Below are 23,265 nucleotides of genomic sequence, written 5' to 3'. Positions count from 1 at the left end.
GAATTACCAATTACATCTGTAAAGCAGTTGAACTACTCGAATTAATTAAACTACTCACGAATCAATAATGAACTCTGGGTACTTTGGAAATAAGTTAAATAATGTAATAAAATAAATTGGGTTTCAATTTATGCAGAAAAAATTATGTGCATTGCCAAATACATAGTAAAATACATACCTAAAAAACATTCTCTCTGGCATTGATTAATTGACAAAGACAAACATATTCTAACTACTAACATCATCGTAAATATTTACCAAAAATATATATAGAGGAATTGAAGTTCTGTAAGTGGACATTCAGGACCCCCTTAAACTATCCTAAGCAAATATCTTCTTTCTGACGCCTTTAAGGATAAAATGCCTCTTTAAGGTTTTGGTAGAGAATTAAACTAGATACATTTTTCTTTATAACTTTTGCTGAATTATGTCAAACACAAAAAAATACAGAAGGTTGAAATTGTCTTCCAGGGACTTGCAGGTCATCTTATTAGTATTCGCAAAATAACTTTTTTCTGACGCACTTGAGGGCAAAATGTCCCTATCTTAAAAGTTTTCGTAAAAAATTAAATTCCCTACCATTTTTGTTCCTCAACATTTCCTTCTCTTCAATTTATATTCTGAAGCCACCTTTCAGGAAGCCCTAGAAGAGCGCAACGTAGGCGTTAACGTGAATGTTCGTTATGCGGACGACACAGTTCTAATTCCATGGAGGATTTGTGGGATATGCTTGGGACTGTCGGAGAATGCAGTAAGAACATGGGCCTCAATATCAACACCAAGAAGACTAAATTCATGATAATTACTCGAAAGCCACAAGAATTTCAAAACTCAAGCCTAACATCTGAGAATCAACCAATAGAGCGAGTAAATAATTTAAAAATCTAAGAACGTGGCTGTGTGAAACTGGGAATCAGACTGAAGACAGAAATCAGATGCCGGATTGATCATGCCCGCAGTGAGTTCATGAAATTCAAAAAAATGCTCACCAATACTGATTTTGGTCTTGGCTTGAGAATTAGATTTGCCAAATGCTATGTCTGGACAGGGTTGCTTTATGGTATGGAGGGATAGACACTGAAGGTGAGCACTATGAACAAGCTGGGAGCATTCGAGATGTGGGTCTATAGGCGTGTAATGAGGAACGATGAGGTCTTGAGAATAATCGATAAAGACCGCAAACTGTTAGACACCATTAAACGTCGAAAAACAGCATACCTACAACGAGAGGTACCAATTCCTGCAATTGATAATTGAGGGGAAGATTGAGGGAAACAGAGCAATCCGCAGGAAAAAGATGTCATGGCTCCGCAACGTTAGGCAGAGGACAATGAAAGAACTAATGCATACCATACGTAATAAGGAAGAGTGGACAAATGTGATCGCAAACATCCATTAATGGACATGCAGCAGAAGAAGAAACATTTCCTTGAATTTACCATGTGGTCGAGTTACAAGGGAGTGAAGTTCTGTAAGTGGACATTATTTAGGACACTTATTATTTGCCCCCATTAAACATTCCTAAGCAAATAACTTCTTTCTGATGCCTTTAAGAATAAAATGCCTCTCTAAGGTTTTGGTAGAGAGTTTACTTTTGCTGAATTCTCTCAAATACAATCAAAAACAAGAAGGTTGAAATTGTTTTTCAGGGACTTACAGATCATTGTTTTAGTCTTCGGAAAATGACTTACTTCTGACGTCCTTGACGGGAAAATGTCTCTCTTAGGTTTTGTTAGAAAGTTAAATTTCTTACAATTTTTGTCCCGCAACATTTCCCCGAGTTTTGCCAAGACACCAGGAACTTAATAAGAATAAAAATAAACCACCCGTTTCAGTTAAAACAAAGTAGTTGAATTACTCTGAAACCAATAATTGAATTACTTTAAAGTAGTACAACTACTAAAAAAACTGTAATATCAATTACTAATTACAACTATTTTTGTTTAGTCATTAAAACATCAGTTACAAATAATTATTGTTTTTGAAAAGTAATTTAATTACAGTAGTTCAATTATTTGAAACTAATTCAATTATGTTTTTCTATTAAAGTAATCTAACTATCGACAGCTGTATATGAATAAGTATTGCCACAGACAGAGAGAGACTACTCAGAACGTTTTACTAAAATGACCTCTAAGACCATTTTATAAAAACCATCATATGTCTTATTACTTATATTTCCGTATCTTTATTTATTAATTCTCGCTGATGTAGTAGCATCTTAACCTAATTCCAGTATATTTATAAAAACTTATTAACGCTCTAGCAATAAAGTTTTACTGCAACTATTCGTAGAGTAATTGATGACTGTAGGTAACTTAAATTCTTCGTTTCAAGATTTAGACATCATAAAATTATTATCTAGGTAAATAAAAACTGTAACAGTTTAGTGGTTTTTCTATACTTTTGCGTAAAAACATTCTGGTTTCATATACAATGATGGTTATACACTTAAATAGAAAAGTTTAGAAGGGTTGCATGTTTCGGTTAACCCTTAAGGCGCCGACAGTATCCCTCATATTCTCTGGTTAGGTATGTTACTATGCTATAGCTTCAGGCTATAGAAAACTTTGAAGCAACTTCGCTTTTTGCAACCATGTATATGTGCTGTATTAACATTTTGAGCGCATAGCGCTAATCTTTTAGTGTCATATAACAGGAAAAAATTACTGAATTAAAGTATTAATGAAATTACAATCTGCATTTCACACCATGCGTCATATTTTATTAAAGTGTGGTAAAAAATAACAGTCCAAGTAATATCTTTTATTTGACATAGTAAATACATGTTTATAGCACAACTGCTTAAGAAAACGACACAACGAATGTTAAGCACCAAAATGGGTACGATTAGCCATATTAAAATATAATTTACAGGATTTAAGACACTAAATCATCCCATCATAACAACCAATCAATAGACTACCTATGAAGGCCTCATATCACACGGTAGATTCGTCTACCCATGGGATTTATATTGATATGTTCATATTGTCATTCAAATATTAAAGCTAAAAATCTATGAGTCTTCTTCACTTATATCAAGTTTCATGCAGCAAATGATAATAAAAACATTGGATTTGATTCTGCTATTAAGACTATATAATTAGGTAATTAAAAAGGAAGTGGCAGAACCGTAATACGTGGTTGATATCTGGGCAACCCTGACTTGTAGTTGTTAAATTTTTGTTTGCCAACTGAAAAAACTAACAACTGCAATGGTCAGGTTAAGATTTAAAATTTCTTAAAAGAATTAAAGCTTCATAAAACATCGTGTGTATGTGTGTCAGTGTGTATACAATATAACAATTAAAATTATCTATTGCATAACTGTGATGCATTCACTTCGTAATGTGACGAGTAAAAGTTAAAAAAAGGTACGCCTAACATTAATATGTAATATAAAACCTCCTATCTAGCTGAGAAATATGTTAATTGTCCTTATAAACTGTACACTATATCGTAGACGAATAAGAAAACTTGTTATTTCGTTTACAAAAATAAGATCATAAAATGTATATAAAGCTTCTGTCTAAACATGTAGTTATCTTTTATACAAAAATAAATAATAAATATAGATTTACATTATAAATGTTCCAAAAGTTATCTTTTTGTCAAAATACATAGCAAATAGACAAAAAAAAAGAGCGGCAGGTGTAAATACGGACCCGGCAGCCACTTTTCGTTAAAACAACACGAAAAGTGCCTAATAACCAGGCCATCGGGCAAACAGTTTTAAAAAGAAAAAAAGGACATTTTAAGCTTCCATAAAAAAATATTAAACATATCACATCAGATATTTTAGACAGTAGCCAAAAATGTGCCTGACATCACACAATTCACTTTTTTTTTAACCAGAAAATTATTAAATAGGCCAGACAAAGAATGACGCTCAATATCACAGGCTTTTTTGGACTACTACAACAAATTGAAAAACAAAAAGCACCTACACGGCCGATGGCACAAATGCATTTAAATTCACAGCCGAACGTACGAATTTTCAAATACTGACTTTACAAAAACTTATCTACCGTTATTTTTATGATGATTTGCTTTAAAGACCGTGTAGGTGCTTGAAAGTGCGAATCACTCTGTACAGGAAAATACATGATTTTTACAAGGATAGTGTCTCTATAATGAGACTAGGCTGCAAGAACATGGCAACTTTCAAGTAAATACAACACTAGATCGTTAATGGAAGATCAGTGTAAAACTATGTCGCAAACATTTGTTACAACAGAATACTGTTTACTATACTAACAGTAGATCAATAAGAAACTACCCAAATAACTTGAGCATTTCAAACCCTATTTTCGGAGCAGACTGACAAGATAAAAGTGGGCAAAAAGCGGAACTAATTGAGAAATTTGCGGCATCTCCTAGCTCCGCAAGTACAAGGGATTTTGTCTTCTTCAAATGGAAATTTATAGTCGTACGTTAGCTCCTCTCCGCTCAAGATACGCCTTAAAGCGAATATTATTATGTGCTTGTGCCCCATGATTTCCACCACTTTCGAGTAGCAGTTTGGCTAAAGAAAAACATAAAGATTCGTTACTCGATCCCGTTATTCGCCTTTTACACTTACATCACAAGAATGATTAATGAATCTGGCGGCGTTTCCCTTCATTGTAGCGTCAACCACACAATTATCATCCACCCTGAACATGTAACATCCGATCCCTTTAGAATTATAGTATTTCTCCCTTTTGTCCGTCAGTATTGATCGAATTACCTGTAAATCGGAACACCACCAATTAATTAATTTCCTCTCAAATAAAAAACACGATTCGACTAACCTCCCCAGCGTATTCGATCACCATTTCTCCAGGTTCGATGTCTCTAAGGCAGAACAAGCCTTTACCGTGAATTTTAGATCTGTACACTCCGACAGAGTATTTGGAAGTAAGTTTTAAGTTCTTAAACTTCATAGCCATTGGAAAGTTGTTAACTCTCCTAGAAAAATACAAAAATTGTTATTCCATTATATTATTGTTAAACACCTTACGGAACAGCAGAATTTTTAGCAATTTTTAACGGACTGTACCTCCAAAATGCCTTAGCCGAATTTAATAAATAAATAAGGTTTTAAAAGATTGTTTTTTTGTAAAATTAAAGCCAGGAACTCATTTTGACTTACTATAACTAACTATACTATAACTTCACCGATATACAGGGTAAAGAAAAAGCTGCTGCTAATTTATTCAATTTCAACCCAGTGCATTTAATAATTGGGATAACTTTATTTAAATATTTATTTCTTGTGTCATAATGGATTTGGTTGATATTTCGGGGCATGCTTGGGTGTTTTCAAAACAGACGTACTTTTTAATAAATTACTCTGTATCTCGAGAACACCACGACTAATTTATGTTTACTGAATGTAAAGTCAGTAGGATAATACAAAAAATGTTTATGTTTTTTTTTGTTCCTAAATTATCTCAGCTATCAAATGCACTGGGTTAAGTAATAATTCAAGAAATTTGTAGCACACTCTTCTTTACCCTGTATATCTGTGAAAAAAAAAACACTTTTGAGGCAAAATGAAAGAGGGTCCCGATTCTAGAAGGAAAAGCCTTTTTTGTTTATTTAGTTCGGCTGCGGCAATTCGGAGATACATGCCGTTAAAAATGGCCAAAAAGCTTTTTTGATATTTTCCGTGAGCAGTTTATATTACAAACGTAACATTTAGGCAATTTTTTGAGAGTCCCCAATGGCCGTTTCTGACCATTTAGGACCCAAGAACCCGTGACTTTTTTTGGTGATGGGACCAAACACAACCCAAATTTTGTTACGTAGTGTTACAGTTATTGATTCAATGAACAAAAACAGATTATCTTTGAGAAAAGGGTTTTGTAACAAGGTATATTAAAAATTATTATTTAATTATAATTAAAAATTATAATTTGTACATAAACTCTTCTGCTATCACTGTTTTTTTATGACGCAAATTTATTTACCACAAAATTTAACTATCAATCAACATATAATTGCAACAAAAATCTTACCTGGATTGAACAGTCTGCGACTCCAAAGACTCAAATGGTTCCCTATGCTTTGAAGATAACCAACTGAAAATATCATAGGGCTCGCTATTTCGATTTCCGTGAGGCTGACATCTGACGGCACCGAATCCATGGGAGCACACATCCAAATCTTGAGAATGAGGGGTGAACTTAAACAAAGGTTTATACTTCACGCACTTAGAGGCCCCCGGTAGCTGTTCCACTAGATATTTGACATGGCTGGACTTCAAACCGGTTATCTGGACTGACTTAATTTGTTTGCCGTCTGTAGGTAAAGGAGGCATGTTGTGAGCGGCCCTGGCGGTTTGTACAGCTTCCAAAACTTTAGCCCAACAATCCGTTATAGAGGTTGATGAGCATTTAAAACCATCTTCTTTATTTTCTACTGTGTACATAATTGCAGGGGCGGCGTTAGGCTCTGGTTCTTTCTTGGGGAGAGGCCTGCGCTCCAGAGGTTCTGGGATTTTAGGTTTTTCTATAATGGTATGTTTTAATAATAGTTCTGAAGCAGGACGTTGAACCTGTTGAGGTTTCACAGACAGTAATGGAGCTACTGCTAAGGTGTTAGTGTTTTTTGTAAAGGAATCCAGTTTGCACGTTTTTTCTGGTTGTTGCATACTAAATGGTGATAGTTTTGGCTCATTTGGTTTGATTAAGTCATCCAGTTGTGGCATATCTAAAGCTTTGTCTTGAATACTACTGTTTAAAGTTACTGGTGGTTTGGGTGGTACTTCTACAGTGAGACTAGGAAGAGTCACATTAGAGTTTGTGATCTCTTTTATGCTGGGAAATGTGAGTTTATTTTCATATTTGGAAACTAAGTTGCCATTGCTTACATCTAGTTTTGGTTTAGGAGATACCATTTTGTGGATACTATTCTCTAACTTCTGCAAAGTGTTTTCCATAGTTATAAAGTGGTTCTTTTGTTCATTTTCTGTAGTGTTTATTTTAATGTTAATTTCAGACTTTAGCCGTGGTGGTGGTGCTGCGGTATGCATGTGGAAAGTTTCCATTATAGGTAAGTTCTTCAAAAACTTGTCGTCCTTATTAATAGGCTTCTCAAACATTTCCCTTTCAACTTTTTCAATTTCCTTTAGCGGTTCATATGTGGAAGACAACTTAGGCAACTTCTCAACAGGCTCAAACTCCTTAAACGGTTTTTCAAACATTTTAGGCTCTGGATGAATCAATTTGTAATCCAGAACCTCAAACTTACGATTACGAGCTTTAGGATTGTCGATAACTTTCAATAAGTCTTTTGAGAATATTAGTTTTTCATCCAGTTTTATCTGTGAAGGTTTTTCGACTTCAGAAAACATTTTTGTAGAATCGGGTGGAGGCTTTTTCACATTTTTAACAGTGTTAGTTAGCATTGGCAATACCCTGTTCATCGGTCTGCTATGTGACGTTTTCGGTCGAGGCGGTACGACATTCATAGGTACAGATTGTTCAGAAACAATAGTGGTATTGGCTGGTAAACTGATACAATTTTGAGTTGGTGGTGGTAGAGATTTTGGTGCGCCTGATTGTGATGAGTAAATAAGAGTAGGGGTTTGAGATGAAACAACCGCAGGTGAAGCTTGAGAAAATGGTTGAGACATCTCCAACTGGCCGGAAGAATTAACTAATACAAAACTATTGGACGAAACATCCAAAACTGGCTCTATCTTGCTAGTCTGGAAGACTTGAGTTGTGGTACTATAGCTACTATTGGCTGTTAAAACCCCTGGAACGGGAGTGGGAAGAAACTGCTGACTTTGCATTACAGTGTTTTGCACTATAGTTTCAAACCCGTAATAAATTTGAGGTTGAGGCTGTTGAGTCCAACCAAAAGTCCCACTGCTGTCCAACACCAACTGTTGAGGCTGTTGAACTATAACAGTAGTAGGTTGTATACTTGGTAGAATTCCTATAACATTCCCATCCGGTCTAATTTGCAAAAGTTGTGGTTGCACTTGAGGAGCCAGCTGCACATATTGTTGAGTTTGTCCAAAAGCGTCCACAAATGGCACAAAACCAGGCGTAGGCGCTGGTTGAATTTGCTGAATTACCACAGGATCACGGCGTGGTAAAGGAGGAGGGGGTCTTTGAACTAATACTTGAGGAACCGTTTGTAACGTCATTTGTTGTGTTTGGGGTTGCTGAAATTCTATGGACGGCTGCATTAACGAAGTTCCCATGCACAACGGGACTGAAATTGAAATTGGAGCGGGTTCTTGAATACTTAAAGTAGGTTGAACTGATACTTGCTGTTGGGGCGGTTGTGGTTGAGGAAGAGGTTCCGGTACAACATTTAGCACCGACGTATGCACTTGACTTTGAAAAGACTCAAAGGCTTGAATTAATACTGGTTGTGATGTCTCACTAACATGAACTGTCGTGGCAACTTCGGTTGACGCTATCACTGCAGTTTCGTCGAGCATTTCTTGTTCTTGAATATTTTCTGAATCACTTTCGCTAGTGCACAAAACTTCGCAAGAGTCCAAGTGTCGTTTATAACTCGCTTGAGTTCTATAAGTGCACTGGCATTTTTCGCATGTCACTGGTTCTTCTGAGATAATACCCCAAGCCTGAGCCTCACCTGTAGGTGATCCGCATTCACTGGCACTGTCATCAAAGGTCCCATCTAATTGTAATAGTAACAAATTATGTTGGGCTGGTTCCTTGGATAATTTACGTTTTTTAGTTACAGGAGAATCCACCTTACAGCTTACAGTTAAACTTAATGGTGGCACTTTACTGGATGTACGATGCAAACTATCGGATTTAGACAAATCCTCTTCTTCTGACACTTTTTTGGAGTCTGTTATGCTTCCGCTGTTGCTATTGTCCAAGTATAACATGTCCTCGTAATTAAAGTTAGGAAAAATATCTTGAACAGAAATTCCATCCAGAAGATCATGTGGCAGATCTTCTAAAATAGTATCAGTAAGTTCAGGAGACAACAGTTCCGTCCCGTTTTTTTCTTCTTCGTCTTCCGAGTCGATATCTTCAGGCCGTTTCTCGTAAATATGGCACCAATCTCTCACCTCTTTCAAAGCCTTTTCCAAAGACTCCGGACTTAATGAGTGGTCAACTGTGAAATTCTTGTCCACAGTCAAAGTGGTACAGTTAGGGTTTTGGATAGATGTGCTGATGATGTATGTAACTAACTTCCAAGGAGTTTTAGTAGACCAGAATAACTTTGAACAAAGAAATCCCGCCGGTATAATAGCATCAACAGTGTCTGACACTACCGGATCTATTTTACCTAACTTCCGCACACACAGCGAACCTATAATACAGGTTACTCTGTCTGGCTCGCATCTGAGGACGTCTTTCTGTGGCGTCTGTTCTATAAACAAACTTCTGTTGATTTCAAAGTCAGAAGCAGCTTTTAAAACACCTTCACGACTTTCAGGAGAATGTTTACAGCAGAAAGTTGCTTTTTTGGGCAAAACAAAGTAAAACTCAGTTTTCCTTGCACACATAAAGTGATAACTGGTTGCCCGACACAGATGGCACTGAATACTAGCTCCAAACTTATCACATACACTACATTGTATATTTCTTGAAGTTTCTATAGCAAGTATAACATTTTGCAAATGATTGTCTACCTGCTCATAAACGTTCGTTGACCAGAAAGCACAGTTGGCATGGACCCAAGTATTGTTCCCACAGTACAATAACCTGGATTCCTGATTACCTAATCCATCTCCAGTTTTTTGGCAAAGCTCGCACTGCCTGTTATCATCCTCTCTACTAAATGATAATGGACAGTTGACAGAAAATCCGCGAGACCTTGTTTGGGAAAAACAAAAATTTACTGAGCTGTCATTTTCATGAATACTTCCAAACCAAGAAAAAACACTCTGGAATATGTTTTTGTATATTAACATAAGCTGCTCTGAATCATATAACTTTAAAGCTTCTAACATGTCGTTGTTGAAATGTTTCACAGAATTATAATCACACAGCCTGTATTTTATGTCTTGAAGAGTATTTACAGCAGAAGAGCACCCAGGCTCTTTCTGAAGCCTTTCACTTTCTTCAAAAGAATAAATCTTGTCAATATCCTTGTTATAATTGTTATTATCGATGTCAAGATTTTTAGTGAGCATATACTTTCGAAACAACGACCCTTTTACTCCCACTTTTTTTAGGATCATCCGTGCAGACTTATTTTTGATCAGTAACCTCAAAACTCTATTAAAATTTCTGTACATTTCTGTCTGAACAGCTGCACGCCAACTAGAATTTGAATCTACTATACACTGACTACAAGTAAAATTTGAAGATGTAGGCAATAACTTTAGTACATCATATTGTTCACTGGTGAGTTTTTCGCAATCCGCGTGTACCCATTTTTTGCATTTTAAACACTCTAACATCTGCAATAAAATATTTCTCTTAAAACCTCTTTCAATGTAGAGATTTAAGGATGGACTAACCTTAGAATTACTGCTACTATCCTCAAAGGAGTGGCGGCAAATAGGACAGTGTTTTCCAACTTTCCTTTTGTCTAAACAATTCAGACATAAGGGTAAGTTACCAGGAAAACTTGACAAGTTATAGGCTGTTGCTGTATGGCAATCATGACATTTCGTACACTCCTTACAAATCTGTAAATATGAGATCAAGAATTACTCGATTTTTTTAACTATACAAAATAAAATATTATAATATTAAACCTTATTTATGTTAATTTTGTAATCTCTAAGAAAAAGCGGAGTTTCACTGTAAACAAATATGAACGATTGACATAGAAATATCGCTTGTCTTACGGATTCATCAGGGGATGCTCTAAGCAATCGTTGCTAAAGCGAGTCAAAAACATTAAAAAGACGTGCTACATTGAAACAAACAACGCTCCCAAGTCGGGCAAGTCTGGATTTTCATCTGTCAAATCTCAAATGAAAATTTTATTCGCAAATACCTCTGAAATGGTAAGAGATAGCAACTTTGGGTTAAAAATGTTGTTGGTTTGTTTGACGGCATTACGACACCTACAGATGAAAAAAATCTATATTTTCCGGTAACGCAAGTCGACACGACATTTTTTTCGATTTCGATGGCATATGTTTAATAGAAACGCATCTTTTTTCCCTCTTAATAATTTTCCGTCTGTCGCATCCTAACGGAGTTGGTCGACCCAGCACCAAATTCGAATTTTGACCAAATATTTGTGCACGTTTCTATTTGATAGTGAATAACTCGGTTCCTTGAAACATTTACTATTGACGTTTCAAGATAAGAGACACTCCCTCTGGTGATCAGTTTTGAAAACAGTTTCGGGCATTCCAGCTGTCATTTCTCCGTTTGTTTACCTTGATTTTGGTTAGAAATTTAGCACTTGTTTCATAAATATGAAGTGACAGTGTCATATTACTTATAATTTTAAGTTAGGAACGGGTTGGCCGATTTTAGTTCAACTGGCCCTGTGATCTTAACTTGAAACGCCAATAGACATATAATAGGACTGTAAATAGCTAATGCTGCACTGCTAAGTATTACCATTTGACCGGTAGAGGGCGTCAAAGTTACATTACATTTTTTGTAAATTTTAGTAAATATTTCGAAAACGATACTACTTGGCAAGGGAAAAAAATTTACTTTGGGTTTATGTATGTGTTTCTTAAGTTACCATTCAATGTGAAAGAGACGTTATGCTCCTTTCACACTGGATGTAAAATGTAACATAAAGTTTCAGTTAATTTTTTCTCAATGTTATGTATAAGTTATGATTACTTTGAATCTGTCTGGAAAAGCAGCACTTAATTGTGAACAAATAGGTGTGTTCAGTTATCTTATTCATTTACGTTTATATGTATGTGTTTACTATTATGTGTATGTTCATTGTAAAAGAGGCATATAACACAAATACAGTTCAAGGCTGATTTTTTAGTAATAGACATCATCTTTATTGATTAAGTAATCAAAATCTGCATTTTTCAAATAAAAGGTTTCTATAAAAATAAATTTGGATTGTCAAGTGACCAAATCCTAACAAAAGTTAGGCAACATGAAAAACAGGGGTCATAAATCTCTAAAGTACATAATCATCACCAAAAGACATTTTGCTTGTTTAAACAGAACTAAATACCAGTAATAGTCATTATTATTTATTACATAAGCTTTAGAAAGACTTTTATGAGTCACTGTGAACAAGTACCTTAAATTGTGACAAACATGAAAGCCACACTTTGATAATATTTTCATAATACAGTTAAAAATCACAACACACAATGTAATTTTGGTTCTCAATGCCTTATTTGTAGAATGTATTTAAAAAAAGTTATACTAAACAAACTATTTCAAACAATAATGACTTGTTAATTACTGCAGTTTAATAAAACCCCAAATGTCACTTTTTGGTTTTGTTCAAGTAAACTCATCAGTAAAACCTTTATTAATAAAACAACTGAAACACAACTTACCAATTTAGGACTGCTGATATCCTCCCGATTACTGAAACATTCATTATGATAAATTCTAAGACATTTAGGACAGCTGATCTTGCTTCTGTCATATCCTTTACAGCCCTGACAAGGAGCACACCTCATACATATCCAGTCATTCTCTGGCCTAACTGGAACTCCATATTCTTCAATACAAAATGTGTGATATGGCTCACAGCACATGCAGCAAACCACAATATTTTCAAACCCAGTGCTACCACACAAAAAACACATGGCACTAGTTGAGATTTGTTTTGAAATCATTAGTGAAAAACCCAGTTTGTAGCGATTTTCATAGTTAAGTTCTTGGGAATGATCCAAAAGTATGCCTTTTGGTGGTGGGGTTGGTGGGGCTATTGGCTGAAATACAAACTAAAATAAGTAGGTATACCTTTTTGTCAACAGATATTGAAAAATACAATGAGAAATACTTTTAACAATGATCCATTTTTTATTTTTAGGGTAACATGCCCATCACATAGTAGACTGAAGAGATAACCAGTAGATAAAGAAATCTGGTTTATTTAAGGATGTAATTTATAAATAAAAGTTTGAACACATTGTTATACATAAAAGAAATAACATTTTTAAACATTCCTTAAGTTACCAAAACACTGACTTACCTCAGGAATACTAGGAATAGGAAGACTTCTGGTCCTCTCTTTTTTAGGTAAGACTACAACTTTCTCCATCAAACTTTTACAACTGTTACCACTAGATACAACTTCTTCATCTGTAACACTAGGAGAATCCACTTTACTCAACTCACTACTTGAGTCTATAGAGTCACTGACAGTATTACTTTTCTTATCAGCACTATTCTCACCAAACATTGCCAAAGGCTGTCCTAACACTATTGAGGCACTTCGACAAACATGTTTCACTCTTGGACCTTTCAAATCAATTTTTTGTCTTTTTACATCAGAAATCACTGGAGGAACACTGGGTTGAATTTTCTGTGATGACTTAAATCTAACAGGTCTTTGTTTTGTTGTTACTTCCACTTTTTCCATAGGTGTGGTAATATTACTTACAGATTCTGTGTTTTTTTGCCACAGTATGGGAGGTAAATTACTGAATGAGAAGTCAATGCCCCTCATACTTTTTGGAAGTAACTGAGTGAGATTCTCTTTTAAACTGAGAGGTAAATGATAAGCTTTAAGACACATTTTTAACCAGCAAGCTGGACAACGGGCTCTGTATGCACATTTTGACATTTTCCAGTGTTGACTTCTTTCTACTGGAGGTATGTAACATGTACCTTGACCTGTTAGACAGATTAGGACATTAGTTGAGTTGCCAGAACCAACATTTTGCCTCTTAATTTGCTTGGTAATAAACTTCCTGCAAGATTCACAGCTGTAAATGTTAAACTTCCTGGCTTGCTTCATAAAATGATAGTATCTCACTGCACCGCAAACTCCACAAACAATTGTACCAGGGCCATTATGCAAATTAGAGGAAAACGGTCCTTGAGTGCTTACTTGGTTAGGTAATTTTAACCTAGCTTGTCTCAATATAACTTTGTGTCCATTTGAAAATGCTAATTTATCCTTGGAATCTGAGTCAGAACTGTTACTTTTATCCTCCAGCTGTTTCATGGGCCTTTTAACTAAACTCCTCTTTTTAACATTCAGGGTTTCATTTAAATCTATAAACCTTTTGTTGGGTTTAATAACCCTGGAGGAATGGACACTTCTAGTAGGGAGCACAAATTTTCCAGCAAATTGTGCAGTGTCCTTTCGTACATGTCTTTTTCCCAGACTATTTCTAGAAACCCTACTGTTTTTCAAGGTGGTCTTGCTCCGAATCTTTGTAATAAAGTTCCTTTGCCGGCCGTTCTTACGGATGGTGGTGCTGAGTTTCCTTGAGAGTCTTCTTCTAAGGGGCTCTGTACTCTGTGTTTGTGATGTACTTTCACCTTCATTTTCAGAAAGATCTTCATCCTAAAAACCAAAATATTTTTAACAAAGGTTAGGGCGATGAGTTCTAAACCAAGTTACAATAACTTAACATTGCTTAGGTAAGTAAAAATGTGCGAAAACAACAATTGTTTACCTGTTTATTTTCCTTGCAAGCTCCAATAACTGTCACTGTTGTACTATCGCCTTCCTGATTTAATTCCCCGGCCGAAGGAAGCACGTTTACCCGTTTTTTATGGCAATGTTTTGAAGGCCTCCCTGGAAATTTGCTTCGCCCCATTTTAATTTTATTTTTCGCTTACATTTTATATAAAATACAACATTTTGTAGTAACGCATCACGCATTCGTCAAAGAACAACAAAATCGCATGTCGGTAACTGTAGAACCTGCATTACCGACTTTTGACATCTGTCACGCTACATTCAAATGAATTCATTTATGTCCGTTAGAGGACACTTTAACCAAATAATTTGTTTTATCAGGTTTTATGTTTAAAGTTAGAAGGGTTGTACGCTTGTAGAGCTTGGTTTTGCAATTACAAAACTTAGTCAACTAATTTATCTATGTTAACTAACTCACATACATTGAGCATAGCAACAATAATAATCAACTGACAATTTTGCAACAATTTTTAAATATAAAGTGCATTTGTGACGCCTTTCAATCCAGTCACCTGTCACCCTTCACCTGTCGTTACGGCAAACAAATTCACATTCATCTTTTATAAGAGAACGGTTTTTCATAAAAAAATAATTTAGTGAAAAGTATTGAATATTATCAGGGTAATTTACTAAAAGATAAGGTAATACAGACAGCCTTCCAATTGGCCATAAGGCAAACCAAAAAAACAAAAAGGTAATCATTCATATTTTTTTTAACCCATACCCATTTAGGTTATATAGGAAATTCCACTTTTACTTAAGTGGTGTGTAGTCTATTGTAGGTTGTAGGTAACCCAGCTTTCCAAATACTGTTAATTGTATGAAGGAAGCTCTTTAGCTCTTTGTTTATTTCAGGAGGCCAGTGAATGTCTTTGGCTTTTGCTTGCTACTTATAGTCAGAGTAGTAAATTAAGGATGGCTAGAGGACAACAGAAAGTTCAGTCTCAGCAAAAGGCAGCTGAAAAAGCGGCAAAAATGAAGAAGCAGCAGGGTCACAGCGCCAATGACCAGAAAAAGGCTGCTCAAAAAGCTTTAGTGCATGTCTGTGGTGTTTGCAAAGTAAGCATAATTGCAATCTCTTACTACTTTGTGTTCAAGTGAAATTATTTTTTTTAGGCACAAATGCCCGACCCTAAGACTTACAAGCAACATTTTGAAAACAAGCATCCAAAGAATGACATGCCTCCAGAACTGAAGGATGTTTAATTTCAATGTTGTACTTCTATGTTTTCATATTCTAATTTATTTCTCAATATCCTGATATGAAAATTCTCCCCCATGTTTTTCCTCAGTTTAAGGTGACTTAAGTTAATGTATTACTATTACTTGTAAATTCTCGCCTCTAAGTTTGTGATGTTTTCATACATTTATATATAAATAAAAAGTTGTTCTTAAAAATACAACAATTTTTTTTTTCAACAAGTAAAACTGATGACGTTATAATGGAGAACTAGTTACACATGTAGTCTATAAAAAAAACTAATTAGTAGTGATACATTTTTAATTATCTATGTACATTTGCCAGTAAGCAATTTAAAAAAAACAAAAAGCTGTAATCAGTGCTGAAAAATAGCTAAGCAACTTATTTTTTTAATATTTGATAGCTATGCTATTCAGGGTAAAATATTCTGAAAAAAACCTATTTAAATTATTAGCCAGCCGCATTCGTTTTGAGGCTCCATGGAGCGTGCTGAGCGAGTTTTACGTCACGATGACGTAAATTAACAAAACAATATATTGATGAACTGTCAATTTTTTAAAGAGTATCCAATTTATATTAAAAATTAAAGAGGTATTATAAGATAGTTGAGTCAAAAGTAAACATTTTTAACAACAAGAAAATTAATCTTAGCTCTCTAACAAAGTTACAGATAATCTAACAAATCAAATAATTTATTTGTATTGCATAGTCAGCACTGAATACATTTAAGTAAACTTCTACAAATACATGGCAAGATGTTTCAGTTATATTTGCACAATCTAGAACCAACACATCTAATAATATCTAAGAGGTAATACTTAGTTTTATTCTAGAAGTAAATATTTTATGGTAATCTCTTTGTCCCTACTTGCAGACAATTTCTAATTATGATATTTGTCCAATCCAGGAAATTAACATTGAATATGATGTCATAGGGAATGTACTTGAATTCCAATCAGCATGTATTTATTTCTCTACTGTTGGATCTTCATTGACACTACATCACCAGAATAATGATTCAAGACATTTTTGGTTAAGAAGTCTTTCAATGTTGAATAAGCATGGTCCAAATTGTCATTGGTTATTACCAAATCAAACATACCAGGTGTCTTTCCTGTAAAATTGACTTTTACAATTACAATATAAAACAAGGAAATTCAATATTACCATAAGCTAATTCCTCTTGAGCAACTGACAATCTCTGTTGCAGACTTTCTTCACTTTCAGTGTTCCTGCCCCTCAGACGACTTTCTAGCTCTTCCAAAGATGGTGGTTCCACAAATATAAACCATGGATTAAGTGCTGTCTTTTTGATTTGTTTTACTCCTTGGACATCAATATCCAGTACACAAACCTACACAACAATTGAATAAGTTTAATAGTAATTTTATTTACATTGGTAAAGCAAACCTTTCCAGCATTGGCAACAGCCTGAACAGCCTCCCAACTAGTTCCATATAGATTTCCACTAAAACAAGCTGTTTCAATAAACTTTCCCTCTGAGATCTGCTTCTCCATTTCCTCTTTAGTAATAAAATGGTAGTGTTCTGTGTGAACTTCTCCTGGCCTGGGTTTTCTTGTGGTATGACTTACACTGAAGCCAAATTTGTCTGGGAACTCTTTCATCATCTTAGAAACTAGGGTGCTTTTACCAGATCCAGAAGGACCACAAAATACTAATGGTCTATTAGTCATTTTGAAGGCTGGAAAATTGAAGTGATTGGATTTGAGGATGATTGCAAAACTGACTTCTCATCAGTCTGAATTAATCTGTTTATAATTCCTGATAGTTATCTTGGGATTTTAATATTTGAACATGACTTCAAATACAATTGCTTGATAATGTTTTTCTCTGTTCAAACCTGTATTAACATTGGAAGATAAGCAATTAATGTGTGAGCTTTTATGTAGGTGATTTACTTTATTGAAAACGTGTTTATTTCATGTAGTAAACAGAGATGAAGTTCTATCTAATCAAAGCTAACAGGGCGATTTAATACTCACCTTTAGTTAGATGTAGTTGCAGGCTTGACAAAAATACGTTGGAACTTCCACGTATTTTTGATACTGAAACATACAGAAGTAGTAATTTGAGTGTTCCCTTAAGTGGTGGACAAATAATTACATGTAGTTATTAGCATGGGGTGAATAGGACTAATCATGCAATTTTGCCATTAATATTAACTTCACGTCTAGTCTTTTAGTTTGCTTGAAGTATCACGAAATATAAAACTTTTAAAAGGTCTTCAATTATAATGTTTTAGCCAAAATTCAGTAAAATAATAAAATGTCATGCTGTACAAAAATACAAAACATTTATATCCACAATGCGCAAGCGCTTATGTAAATGTTTTACCGGCATATTTAATTTAATTTAATAGGAAGTCTTAGTAAACATATTTAGCAAGTAGTTATAGCTTACCTGTTTCAATGGAGGTCCAGGTGGGTCTACAATTTCTGTTGACTAGGAAATGAGCTTTTAAATTTGAATGTTTTTAATTTGCCGCCATTTTTGCTTTAAAATGTCAGGTTAGTGGCTTTGCGTCAATGTCAAAACTCATTGCATGCGTCTAAGCTTTTTCGAAAACATATAGATCGATTTCGTCGCTGTTTAAATAATGTCAGACGGAAATGAAAAAAAAATCAAACATTAGGATTAAATTTGATTTAAGTTATAGTAGTGAAATCTGGAAGAAGTTTCAATAACAAGCGTATTAAAATCTTTGTTTTTATGTTTTGCTAATATAACACATATAAAAAGAATAAGCTCAGTTTTTTACAATTATTTTTATTATCACATAATGAAAACATTTCCATTATCATATAAAAACAAATCAGTAAGAAAGAAAGTTTATTTACAATTAAATGTTGTTTATTTTTATTATCTGATAATAGAAACATTTCTATTATGTGGTAATAGGATAGGAGTATAGAAACCGTAAGGATAATATTTAGTTTTTAAGCCATCTATTTCTATCATGACATAATAGAAACGTTTTCGTTATCAGGTAATAAAAACTATGATTTAAAACATACTTCTAATAAATGATGTTCATTTTTATTTTCTGATAATAAAAACCTTTTTATTATTAGGTATTATTGAAATTTGATATTTGAATTATTTGATATAACAAAACCACACATAAATTAATATTACCATTGTATTACTAATAGCAATTGAATAATCAATAATCATTCGCTCCCGTTTGAAATCACTTATTTTCTTTTACATCGGATTTAAAATCGATACATAAAATCGATATGGTCATGCTGTCATCTGTCATAAGTCGTTTACTTCATTTTACCATTTTCGGTCCTCCTCCCGCCTTTTTTCCAACAGTCCAAAGTAGAACTCAAATCAGATCTCTGGAAACCGCATTCCCGCCAATTTACATAACCTAGTTAAGGTTAAGCCTCCATACTCCATTTTGTATCAGCTATCGCCAGAGGCAGTCGCATCATACTTGCAAGTTGATTTAATTAATATTCCAATCCAACTTTCATTGTTTTAATTTGATACGAAATGGGCGACCGTAAAAGGAGAAGAGATTTCGACGGTAACCGCCAGGCCAACAAGCGCAGGGCTGTAACGAGCACCACAACGACACCAAACAACGGCGCAATTGCAGGTTACTTGTTGGTGAGTTTATTCGATATTGTACATAAGTATTGTTTTATTTTTTATTGTTGAAATGTCTGCGTTTTCAAGTTCTTTTTATGATTTTTCTCTATACTTTTTAACACTATGTACCTATAGTCATTTATTAGTAGTTTAGGTTATTTTAGTTAGTTATAGGTTAGTTAAAAACGTGATGTTCTTTTTAACGTGAGTTACTTTTTACTCAATTTAGATATAAAATGCATATTTTACTTTACAAAAAGCTGAAAGGGGCTGCAGGCCCATCTGATATATTATTAATAAACATTTTTTTTACTTTATTCTGTTGTTGCTAAAAACTGCAAGTATCATCTTAATTTTATTTTTGTTTTTAACCTAGGACCTTCCGATTTACCTATCGGACGTCCCAACGTTCCTGGAAATGGCACATACTCTCTTGGAGTCAAACCAGCTTCCATCTGACTACGTGTTGTATGTCGAAGTGATTCGTAACTACCTGATGTTCTTATATCTGGTCCATCTATCAGCATTTGATGATGACTGATTTCCAACTGGAGTTACCGTGAAGCAATGTTTTTTAGAAAACATATAAAGTTCCTATTTTAGTCAGTATTATAATAACCCTCATATTTTAGTAGAAGCATGCCTAAAAACTTAGTTTAAACTATAGTTCTGGCCAATTATAGAACACAGCAATGGACTTTTAAAATATGTCATTTTATTTATTGTAAATGTAAGCATGTTTGATGTTAACATTTTTAACTGCAACTTTTATTAGTACTAACATATTTGATATTTTTTCGAGCTTATATTATCTAAAATTTTTAATAGTTTTCTGGTTTATAAAAATGTAGGATTAGTTCACTACCAGTGTCTAAACTTGTTTTAGACATTATTTAATATTCTCCAAAAAAAAAACCATGCTGCTTTAATTGGCCAGAATTTTAAATTCCGTCCTTTTCTATATACCTTAGAATTTTAGTTTTAGTTTTTTATTTTGTAGCAAACAGAGATGAAGTTCTATCTAATCAAAGCTAGCAGGGTGATTTAATATGGGAAATAACCCACCTTTAGTTAGATGTTGTATTGTAGGCTTGACAAAAATACGTTGGCGACAAAAAAAAATGTTCCTATTTTAGTCAGTATTATAATAACCGTCATATTTTAGTAGAAGCATGCCTCAGAACTTAGTTTAAACTAAAAGGCTGGCCAATTATAGAACACAGCAATGGATTTTTAAAATATGTAATTTTATTTATTGTAAATGTAAGCATGTTTGATGTTAACATTTTTAACTGCAACTTTTATTAGTACTAACATATTTGATATTTTTTCTAGCTTATATTATCTAAAATTTTTAATAGTTTTCTGGTTTATAAAAATGTAGGATTAGTTCACTACCAGTGTCTAAACTTGTTTTAGACATTATTTAATATTCTCCAAAAAAAAAACCATGCTGCTTTAATTGGCCAGAATTTTAAATTCCGTCCTTTTCTATACCTTAGAATTTTAGTTTTAGTTTTTTATTTTGTAGCAAACAGAGATGAAGTTCTATCTAATCAAAGCTAGCAGGGTGATTTAATATGGGAAATAACCCACCTTTAGTTAGATGTTGTATTATAGGCTTGACAAAAATACGTTGGCGACAAAAAAAAATGTTCCTATTTTAGTTGGTAGTATAATAACCGTCATATTTTAGTAGAAGCATGCGTCAGAACTTAGTTTAAACTAAAAGGCTGGCCAATTATAGAACACAGCAATGGATTTTTAAAATATGTAATTTTATTTATTGTAAATGTAAGCATGTTTGATGTTAACATTTTTAACTGCAACTTTTATTAGTACTAACATATTTGATATTTTTTCTAGCTTATATTATCTAAAATTTTTAATAGTTTTCTGGTTTATAAAAATGTAGGATTAGTTCACTACCAGTGTCTAAACTTGTTTTAGACATTATTTAATATTCTCCAAAAAAAAAAACCATGCTGCTTTAATTGGCCAGAATTTTAAATTCCGTCCTTTTCTATGTACCTTAGAATTTTAGTTTTAGTTTTTTATTTTGTAGCAAACAGAGATGAAGTTCTATCTAATCAAAGCTAGCAGGGTGATTTAATATGGGAAATAACCCACCTTTAGTTAGATGTTGTATTGTAGGCTTGACAAAAATACGTTGGCGACAAAAAAAAATGTTCCTATTTTAGTCAGTATTATAATAACCGTCATATTTTAGTAGAAGCATGCCTCAGAACTTAGTTTAAACTAAAAGGCTGGCCAATTATAGAACACAGCAATGGATTTTTAAAATATGTAATTTTATTTATTGTAAATGTAAGCATGTTTGATGTTAACATTTTTAACTGCAACTTTTATTAGTACTAACATATTTGATATTTTTTCTAGCTTATATTATCTAAAATTTTTAATAGTTTTCTGGTTTATAAAAATGTAGGATTAGTTCACTACCAGTGTCTAAACTTGTTTTAGACATTATTTAATATTCTCCAAAAAAAAAACCATGCTGCTTTAATTGGCCAGAATTTTAAATTCCGTCCTTTTCTATACCTTAGAATTTTAGTTTTAGTTTTTTATTTTGTAGCAAACAGAGATGAAGTTCTATCTAATCAAAGCTAGCAGGGTGATTTAATATGGGAAATAACCCACCTTTAGTTAGATGTTGTATTACAGGCTTGACAAAAATACGTTGGCGACAAAAAAAAAATGTTCCTATTTTAGTTAGTAGTATAATAACCGTCATATTTTAGTAGAAGCATGCGTCAGAACTTAGTTTAAACTAAAAGGCTGGCCAATTATAGAACACAGCAATGGATTTTTAAAATATGTCATCACAAGTTTAGACACTACCAGTGTCTAAACTTGTTTTAGACATTATTTAATAATCTCCAAAAAAAACCATGCTGCTTTAGTTGGCCAGAATTTTAAATTCCGTCTTTTTAACATTAGAATTTTAGTTTTTTTATTTTGGTTTGGACGTATGTTCTTTTAATAAATGTATGCTTATACTTTTGAGTTTTTATTTAGTTTGGTGAGGGAAAGTATAGTGGTTAAGGACTAACATTATGAATGAAAAGTATGAATTTATTTTGTTATCGCACCCATTGCAGTAACATTTATTTGTTGTTTTATTATTGGCACTCATGGGTATCAGTTGGTTTGAATACCATCAATGGAATGGGGTTGGTATCAAAGGAATATAATATAACGTTTTGATTGGTCGTAGTGCAGAACTGATGATAAAGCATGGTAAGTATGAAACAATTGCTGTACAGGCCCAAGGGGTCTATTTTTGACCATACGTAACTTTAGAAATGTATGACCCCCTGGGTGTTAATTTTTGACAGTATATACGTTAATTTACGTATACCCTGTATATTTACATATGTAATACAGGGTGTCTCGCGACGTATGGGACAAAATTTTGCTACATGGTCTTTAATAGGTGAATTCGAGCGAAAATGTCTTATAAACATGGGCAAATGCTCCTTGCCAAGATATGATTTTTTTAAATGTAATAGTGTTATTATGTCGGAAACTACAATAATGCCGAAATAATAACTTTATTTAACAAAAAAAAATTACTACCACCTTGAAAAAACCTGTTTACAATAATTGTTCAAAGTGTCCACCTTCACATTGTAAGCATAGTTTAGCATTTTTAATGATGTGGCTGATACCTTCTCTATTTTTTCCCAACACGGTGATGGTTCCCGTGAAAATTGTATGCCTGGGATATGCCTGGCAGTTACTTTCAGACAGGGGTATATTCTCAAATATATGCCAGATATGTGCCCAGTATATGAAAGTATATTTCCAATACGTGCCTGGTATATTGCTTTGTCCCCTTAGTTCATGTGCCAGGCATGTTTCTCGGGAGTCTTAA

The 23,265-nt window shown here is 33.8% G+C and overlaps 3 protein-coding genes and 1 long non-coding RNA gene across 6 annotated transcripts; 2 read left to right on the top strand and 2 right to left on the bottom strand.

Moving 5' to 3' along the window:
* Positions 1-2,751: 2,751 nt before the first annotated feature.
* On the bottom strand, positions 2,752-14,777 carry trx (histone lysine N-methyltransferase trithorax). 2 transcript variants are annotated; one of them, XM_081993404.1, is made up of 8 exons: positions 14,519-14,777; positions 13,084-14,406; positions 12,440-12,832; positions 10,454-10,624; positions 6,006-10,393; positions 4,797-4,953; positions 4,586-4,732; positions 2,752-4,528 (listed from the first exon to the last, which is right to left on the bottom strand). In XM_081993404.1, the coding sequence occupies exons 1-8, from the start codon at positions 14,660-14,662 to the stop codon at positions 4,355-4,357; spliced, it is 6,897 nt and encodes a 2,298-aa protein (XP_081849530.1). In that variant the 5' UTR covers positions 14,663-14,777; the 3' UTR covers positions 2,752-4,354. The 2 variants fall into 2 exon arrangements, with proteins under 2 accessions (XP_081849530.1, XP_081849532.1); XM_081993406.1 differs by having other exon boundaries at positions 12,440-12,820.
* A 283-nt stretch (positions 14,778-15,060) lies between these two features.
* On the top strand, positions 15,061-15,950 carry LOC145738571 (zinc finger protein 706-like). The gene is made up of 3 exons (XM_081993409.1): positions 15,061-15,238; positions 15,400-15,603; positions 15,661-15,950. Exons 2-3 carry the CDS (start codon positions 15,460-15,462, stop codon positions 15,748-15,750), a joined length of 234 nt encoding a protein of 77 aa, XP_081849535.1. The 5' UTR covers positions 15,061-15,238; positions 15,400-15,459; the 3' UTR covers positions 15,751-15,950.
* Positions 15,951-16,027: 77 nt separating this feature from the next.
* On the bottom strand, positions 16,028-18,301 carry LOC145738569 (guanylate kinase). 2 transcript variants are annotated; one of them, XM_081993408.1, is made up of 5 exons: positions 18,168-18,301; positions 17,750-17,812; positions 17,156-17,448; positions 16,913-17,099; positions 16,028-16,859 (listed from the first exon to the last, which is right to left on the bottom strand). In XM_081993408.1, the coding sequence occupies exons 3-5, from the start codon at positions 17,438-17,440 to the stop codon at positions 16,720-16,722; spliced, it is 612 nt and encodes a 203-aa protein (XP_081849534.1). In that variant the 5' UTR covers positions 17,441-17,448; positions 17,750-17,812; positions 18,168-18,301; the 3' UTR covers positions 16,028-16,719. The 2 variants fall into 2 exon arrangements, with proteins under 2 accessions (XP_081849534.1, XP_081849533.1); XM_081993407.1 differs by lacking the exon at positions 18,168-18,301 and adding an exon at positions 17,871-18,062.
* A 478-nt stretch (positions 18,302-18,779) lies between these two features.
* On the top strand, positions 18,780-22,387 carry LOC145738570 (uncharacterized). Its single transcript, XR_014180808.1, has 2 exons — positions 18,780-19,385; positions 19,744-22,387. It is a non-coding gene; the product is annotated as an uncharacterized LOC145738570 (long non-coding RNA).
* The last annotated feature ends 878 nt before the right edge of the window (positions 22,388-23,265 follow it).

Source organism: Ips typographus, linkage group LG16, assembly GCF_016097725.1.
Source record: "Ips typographus isolate SLU linkage group LG16, UJ_Ityp_2.0, whole genome shotgun sequence".
NCBI lineage: Eukaryota > Metazoa > Arthropoda > Insecta > Coleoptera > Curculionidae > Ips > Ips typographus.
This window is presented reverse-complemented; position numbering and strand designations above follow the sequence as displayed.